This window comes from Rhea americana, unplaced genomic scaffold, assembly GCF_003343005.1.
Source record: "Rhea americana isolate MKP2758 unplaced genomic scaffold, rheAme1 scaffold_128, whole genome shotgun sequence".
Lineage (NCBI taxonomy): Eukaryota > Metazoa > Chordata > Aves > Rheiformes > Rheidae > Rhea > Rhea americana.
In genome coordinates, this window is record NW_028185350.1 from 383,246 (window position 1) to 391,282 (window position 8,037).

The following is an 8,037-nucleotide window of genomic DNA, read 5'->3' on the forward strand; positions in this document are numbered from 1 at the left end:
ATATATATATATATATATATATATATATATATATATAAAACATTTCTCGTGAACTGTAATTCTGCCAGCAAAGAATTTGCAGAAGGAAGAAATACACAGACCTATGGCTGTTTAATAGGACCTGCGCTGCTTTTGTGGTTGACAGTAACTGAGCGCAGGTGTGTTAGCTGATCCTGTGGTGAACTTGCATAGCCCCATTTTCATCTAACTATTACTTTCTGTAGCTACAGCAAGTAATATACTGCTTGCTCCACTGATTTTTTTTTTCTTCATTTCTTGTGCTGTGGAATTTACAACAGTTACAAATCTTTAATCAAGGGAGAACCAGGTGGATTTGAATGAGAGAAAGAGCTGGCACGCTTGGTTGCATTACTGTCTTCCTTTGCAGGAGGAAAGGACAGTGCGAGACCGCAATCTCCTCCAAGTGCAGGAGCACGAGCAGCCCATTGCGTGGAAGGTGCAGTTCAGTTTGGGAAACAGCAGCCAGCTGAGTAACCAGTGCAGGAATTCGGTTCAGGGGAAGCTCCTCATTACAGATGAACTGGGTATGCTTAATATTGAGACTTTCTTCTGTATGCTGCAGTGCTGAACGCTTTGTTGCCCGATTGATTCAGGTTACAACTGCTCCTTACTATTGTGTTATTACTGCGGGCAGCTCAGCTGTTGGCCGTTCACCTGTTGGCAGCTCACCCAAAGCCTGGGTTGGTTTTGATGTGGCTGTGGACACTGCTGAGGTCGTTTTCTGTCCAGCAGGCTTGGGTCTAGCTGGGCTTAGTAGTTCAGGCGAGTCTAACCATAGACTCGAAGAACTCCAAGTCGGTTCGCACAGAACTGGGACACCTTGCCTTGCATGGAGGCAATTCAGGATTGATGTGATTAAGGCTCAGCCACAGCTAAGAAGCTCACCTGACCCTTGTAGACTCAAGCATGTCTCTGGCCTAGGCTCTGGAAGCAATTACCTGCATGTTTTAAGTGCATGGAGTCTTTCTCCCATGCACACGTGCATCTCCTATGTGCTTTATGTTGTTCAAGCACTGGACCTCTCTTGACGGAACATCAGAGGCCATACCAAAAAGTTGTCGCATTCTCTGTGACTTATTTCTGGTAGTGATTAGTATTTATATTAACTGCTGGTTCACTGAAGTCTCTAAAGTCACTGATATCCTTCATACTGTAATTTTGTGGTGGTGCAGTTTCTTTAGATATAATTTCTGTGGTTCTACTCTATTAAGGGTTCTTCTGAATCCTTACACCTATCCTACTGTAATACAGTAGGTACGCAGTAGTTGTGCAGGCAATATCAGGCTGCTGTAAAACTTGGCCCTGTTTCTGAATGCCATTTCAAAGAATTGCTAGGTAGCACTTTAGTCATATTGAGGATCATATTTTATTAAATAAACCATTCCAAAATAATGTGTTTCATACTATAGCATTCCAAAATAATGTGTTTTATACTATAGCATTTCTATTCATCATGAGCCTGTTCCCATGGAAGATTCAGAGGAATGAGTCTTGCCAGTTGTCACTACTGTTTTTGTTTTTCAGGCTACATCTGTGAGAGGAAGGACCTGCTAGTCAATGGCTGTTGTAATGTCAATGTGCCTAGTACAAAGCTGTACAGCTGTGAGAGCTGCCTTCCCAACGGCTGCTGCAGCGTATACGAGTACTGCGTTTCCTGTTGCCTGCAGCCCAACAAAGTGCGTAGAATTTGTCTGTTCAGGTGTTCTCAGGTTAACAGTGCTTATTTGTGAAGATCCTTTTCCTTGGGGGGGGCAGTTCCTTATTGTGGAGGGATGAGGAAAGCCTGCTAGGACCATGTGACAAGTTATAAATGTAAGAGGTTTTCTTGTTTTTTTAAAAAAGTCCATCCCTCCCACCTTTGAGAGGAAGCATTGGGAGCCTTGTGAAATATTTCAACTTCAAAGGAATTGCAGTTGCTGAAGGGAAGTGATGGTAAAATAGTTATTCCAACCAATATCAATTTTATGAAATACACTCCCCTGTATTCCATTAACCTGGTACAGCGTAAGGCTCCTCTAGATTTTCTTACTATGATTGGGGTTCCTTGGTGTGTTAACATTTTAATGCTTTCTAGATATGCTACACTGGAACTGCTTGCTATTCCTCTGAAATTTGGTCAGTGTAAGTTAACATGGGTTTTGATTCTGCCTTGTTAAAGTAATTTTTTAAAACTATTTTAGCAACATCTCCTGGAACGTTTCTTGAACCGGGCAGCTATAGCTTTCCAAAACCTCTTCATGGCAGTGGAAGATCGCTTTGAGTTGTGTCTGGCAAAATGTAGAACTTCATCACAGGTAAGACACAAGTGTATGTCCCATGTCAATTGGAGGGCTCAAAAAAGACAATATCCAAAATGTGCCCTTGAAGAATGGGGCTTGGTCCTATGAGTGGCTGTTTTGTGCATGTATGTACCTCATGCATGCACTGTGGTTATGGCTGAGAGCTAATCTGAAGGCAGTCCTTTGATTAAACAAGGTGAAAAAATAACATCAAAAATAAATAAAGAGCATTATGTATATTTACAGCAGGATGAGCTGTGCACTCCTTTTTAGAAAGGAGAGGTTCTAAACTAGAAAGAGGCCAGCCGAGTTCAACRGCTGGTGAAGATGTCATACAAGGTTTGTTCTCATCCTTATGAGATCTTCCCCAGTGTGACTTGTTCCCAGTAGCTTCAGAGATGCTGTTTATCTTAGAGTATGTTCTCAGATTTTCCCATACATTGACATTCATCTCCATAGCCACTCAAGCAAAAAGTATGTGATAATGTCTTTTTACTTTTTAAAAACAGAGATGAACTTCTGTTACCCAGTAAATTTACAGTGGTTTTATTAGAAGTTTTCACCAAAAGGAAACATTAGACCTCTTAGAAAATGCTGGTGGAGATGGGATGAAGCTTAAGTAGTTAATGTAGTACTACAGATGAACTGTAAACAAGGGGCATAGTTTCTTACCTTTATCTCCAAAGCTTTGCTTACATGTAGTGTCTGAACTCGAGCTTTTCCCACCAAAAGCRCACACACTTCAAGCAGCAGCTTCTTGCCTTGCTTCCCTTTAGCATTTGACAGCATTGCCTAAGCCTATCTAAACTTTTGAGATGTTCAATCTGATCCTATCTACTTATGCAGCTTCCTGAAAAAGAATTTCTGGRTACAGTTCAACATTAGAGGACTGTATTACAGCATCTGACTTTTATTGTGTGTTAGGGGTGCAGTGTTGTTTSAGCCTAGATGACCTTGTAATGTGTAGAAATGTTTGGAAATACCTTGCAAACGTATAAACACTCTGGGTTTTGCCTCTCATTGCACAAGGATGTATTGTGTTAACATGTATTTTTACAGCTTCTCCTCTTCCCCACAGAGTGTGCAGCATGAAAACACCTATAGAGATCCTATTGCAAAGTACTGCTATGGCGAGTATCCCCCAGAACTTCTGCCTGTTTGAAAGCTGCATGACCTGAGCAACAAGGGGAAGGAGCTGGAGACTGGAATCCGAAAGAGGAAGGCAGCAGCTGTTGCTTTACAAGAGCTTCAGTGTGAATGGTTTATGATGTTTTCAGGGACAAACCCAGAACTGTACAGTGTAAGGAAGGGACTTGCATTCTCTGGGATTTAATCTTGCTTTCTTCAGTTGTTAAATGACTGCTTTAGAGCCCTAGGAGGACATTTGAATACTAAAATAGCTAGTCTAAGCAGATAGCTAGCATTTTAGGATGCACGGAGTGGATTTAGGCTACATAACATTGTAGAAAACATTGTATGTAATACAGCTTTGCAGTTGTGCATAAAGGTTCAATTGTGTCTCTGCAGTCTAGAGACTTTCCAGATTGACAGTAATAGTTAGAGGATTTTTGCTTTTAGAGGGTAAAGCATGCCTGTTGTGCTTCTCTCTCTGGAGCACTTTGACGTGCATGGTGTACACTACATATGTAATTATGAATTATTTATTCAGTTTATATGGATTGCTAGCTGAAAGTATTGATGTTTCACATAGCTAGTGTAGATGCTTTTCAGTTCCTATTTCATTATCTTGGGTAKAAAAGGTATTTTGCATCCTGAAAAAAAAAAATCCCTCTCTTCTCCTTAGTCTCAAGGATTTGTATTAGGATCACTATGTGCTTATGTTCCTCCTAGGTGAGTTTAAAGTACTCAGAACTCCAATGGAGTTGTTACTCTGTCAAAGTCCCGTAACATGTGAGGAGAGCAGGGTTCTGCCTGGGATGACATGTYTATTGTCTGTAATGCTTCCCTCATTGCTCTGCAACAGTTTCCTCAAATGAGAGTCTGAGTCTTAGGAACAGCTCTCTGCTAGTCCATTTTCTCACTGGCAGCAATGAAGACTTGGTTGCTTGAATTTATTCATGCCCTGGTAATTCTAATGTGCTTCACTCCTGGTTGTGCAGGAGGCAAAGGGTGGAGYTGTTCTAGGATCTGATTTTAACAAAATGTTCTTGCATATTAAGTAATTACACTAGAATGTCAGAACATTGTGCAAGCCCTCTGAGGACAGCTGTGTCGTAGGAGTTCAGTTAAACAGCCATGATGTTTTGTTTTGCAGTGTGACATGCTTGCTATTCTTAAATTTCTATCTATTTAGAACCATACCGGAAGACAGTGTTGGTTCTGCCATCAATTTCCTATAGTTCTCTAAAGTTGCAGGTTAAACCATCTCCTTCTAAAGATTTCTACAGGAAATAGATTTTAGAGAAGCTGTAGGATATTGGCTAAACTTCTATTCTTCCTGAAAGTCAGTACATTAGGTACAAGCATGAGAAAAAAATCATGCTGCTTTTTGTATAGAAAGCTTCATTTCCCTTGTTTTTACCTCAGCCATCTCTGTGCAGCTAGAGCATGATTCCATAACTTTTGACTTTGCGTATGCTTGTTTAAATTGGCACTTTCTCTTGCCTGTCTGAGATAAAAGCAGTCTACAGAGGCTTAGAAATTTTGAACACACTGGAGTATCCTGGTGCAAAGATTATGTGAAGAATGCTATTGCAGGATATTCTCTTGTGCTTATAATTAAACCTGCATGTGACACAAACAAGAAGTAATGTAACCAGCCATCTGATAAAATCCACTTGTATTGTTTTCATTGTTCTTTCCCAGAAGTCATCAAGTGAGATAATGGTTCTGTCAGCAGATTCTCCTGAAAATCTTGTTTCTCCAAAGCTTAAAAGCCTTAGCGTCGGCAGTTTATCCAGTCACGTACCTCTCTCCCCTTTGCTGCCATCCTATGGCAACTTGCTGCAGCAGACATGATGCAGTGTGAAATGCTGTCTTGAGAGGCTAGCAGAGGTTATTCACTTCCCTTTTCAGTGTTAAACAGATTTTTCACACTTGTTCCACCATTTCATAACTGGTTTTCTCAGAGAAGGCAGTCAGGTTGGTCTGTTACATCATTCCTACTGAGGTGTATTCCAGCACTTCACATTGTTGCACTACTACTGATGAGATCAAGATACTGTTGGATTACTATTACTTTGTTTTCCAACTCTATTAATTTCTTGGCTGGTTATACCACTGCTTGAAGCAGCGATGGTAAGGAATCGTAAGAACTAACCTGATTCAGCCATCTATGAGAATTCCTGGCCTCTGTCTCTTCTAGAAAAATAGATRCTCAGAAATGTATCATGACTATTGTCCTTTGGTTGGGACAGAAACTGTGCCTTCCCTCCCTGGTTGGCAAGCTGTTTAAGTCCTGTCTATCCTATATGTTAAGTCATTAAAAATGTATTGGTGTTCTAAAATGCTGCATATTCTCATTTGTGCCCTTGAACTACAAGGGAACTGTAGCAAAATAATAAGTTTTAATAATGCAATGGAGTAGAAAGGGACACAGAGCTTGAATATGCTTAATAAAGGCAAGGCAGTGGAAGCAAGCAGGCCATCTATTTCAATTCACCTTAAGAACATGTTTCTTTTAATGCTGCACAGACACCTGTCCCTTTGCAAAACTGGACTGAGCAGGAAAAGGAATGCAAATGATTGCTTCATGCTGTGTGACGTAGTGATAAATGTCAAATCTGTGTCTCCTCCCCCCCCCGAAGTATAAACCTATTAACACTTCTGTTTAAGTGGCATCCATACATCTTACAAAAAAGCCTAATGATTCTGTCAGTAGATTTCATGGCCAGCAGTACATCCTAAGATTTCCTGAGAAACTCATTTTGTGGTTGTCAGTGACTCTTTGGCTCCAGCTTCCTGTTCCTCAGCTAAGAGACTYGAGTTGTTGACTTGTGTTTGGCAGCAGATTTAACGAGAACAGTCAGTGCTGTTACTAGCTCTGTTTACCTGCACTGGGGTCAAGGCCAGGGATGGTTGAATGGGTTATGTACCCCTTCTTTATTTCCTGTAGTTTGCAAAAATCTCAGTGTTAGTGGAAAATGATAGCARCTCACCTCTAATGAGGAACAGGTATAGTATTTGGCCATACCAATATGGAACAAGTGACCTCTGACAGTAGGGCATGGCAGCGATTGCTTTGACCATCTCTGCCAAATTTGWACTTGAGTCGCTGGCCTTGGAAGGGCGTGCTGTACTGCCTCATTGGGGTAGTATACAGAGAATTGGGTAAAAATGTTTCTTAACTTGATGGGCTAGAGTTTTGAAAAGGCAAAAGCATGTTTCTGGTTTGGGCCTACCGCTGAACAGTTGATGAGTTGGGATCTTGGTTTCAGTGTTCTCATCTCACACATTATCATGACAATTTATCACTCTATCTTCTGTAAGTGTTCAGGCTCTAATGACTTAAATTTCAAATTATGTTAGGATTAGTGAACTCTAAATTTATGAATATAAAGCACTAAGCACAGCAAATTCTAAATGCAACCTTAGTTCTGATTTGCTTTTAAAAAGCGAACTTTTCTTTTTGCCTTGTCACTTAGCTGAACAGGCTCAGGCTTTAGGATCTTTTCTGTCTTGTGCTCATCACTTAAACTGMGAGCACACTAGTTCCTTTAAACTAGCACCATAATGTGGTATTTGTTCTTTAGTTATTCTAGTCAAGTAGAGGTATGGGAGGAGGTGAAAAGGAATTCTCTAACTCAGCAAGTTCCACAAAAGCTGGAGTTCAGCAAATTATKGGTGTGTTAATAAGTCCTCTGCATTTCTGTATAGTCTGAGGCAAACAGCTATATGCAGCTGGAGGTGGGGGGGATGCCAACTTCAAAACCTGCAGGGGGTGATGGGAAAGGACTTCCTCATTTTTTGATCTAATTAAACAGGTAGTTCAGTCTAATATCTTTGGTCAAACAAGTCTGGATCTTAGCAATGTACATATTGTCTATGCAATGTGTTCTATTTTGAAGCAAAGCAAGTCAGATGGCCCCCAATTTTCTTAGAAATCATAGTTCTTAGTAGATGAGCATACATGTCTTGGGCAAGAATTCTTAAGATCTCTTTAGACTGATGTATGTTTGCTGTGATCTGCCTTTTTGCTTACCGTAAAACAGAACCCTAAGTTGCAAAGGAGAGAAAAATAAGACACGTACTCTGGCTGAAAAGCTTGTSTTGTTGAAATGCAAACTAAAAAGAAGTTTCTATACTAAGGGGAGAGAAGATCAGAAATTACTTTTTGCAAATGGGACTTGGGGGCAGGTGGGGGTGCACCTGTGATTTTTCCTTAGCTGCAATCACAGCTAGTCTGTTTCTAATATTAATGGTTACAGCCAGGACTAGCACCTGATTTCTTGCTGATTTAATGCAAGTTTCCAATTAAATATAACTCTCATTGTATCCAGTACGTGTTTTCTTTCTTTCTGGATGCACCTACAGAACAAGACACTAGTGGGAATCAAGGTGAATGGGAATCGGGTGTCAGCTGTTTCCATTCTGCACAACACGTTTAGATTTTAAACCCGTCAGAGCAGGGAGACTCCTCTGCATTTGTAGTTCCTACCACTTTTGACCCRGCTTCACCTGGAGCCTTTCCAAGCAGCTATGATATGAGTAATACCTGCCTTTCTCACGCACCCTCATGAATAAAATGCCATCAGTTGGGGAAGTGGGATGCAGCTGG

General features: G+C 40.8%; 1 protein-coding gene across 1 annotated transcript in view; it reads left to right on the forward strand.

Moving 5' to 3' along the window:
• The window catches only part of SPRING1 (SREBF pathway regulator in golgi 1), a 9,742-nt gene extending 1,988 nt beyond the window's left edge, over nt 1-7,754 (forward strand). The window contains exons 3-6 of the mRNA XM_085326110.1: nt 319-545; nt 1,546-1,697; nt 2,202-2,315; nt 3,379-7,754. Coding sequence (XP_085182236.1) covers nt 319-545; nt 1,546-1,697; nt 2,202-2,315; nt 3,379-3,462 — 577 coding nt within the window. The 3' untranslated portion in view covers nt 3,463-7,754. The remainder of the gene's footprint in view (nt 1-318; nt 546-1,545; nt 1,698-2,201; nt 2,316-3,378) is intronic.
• The last annotated feature ends 283 nt before the right edge of the window (nt 7,755-8,037 follow it).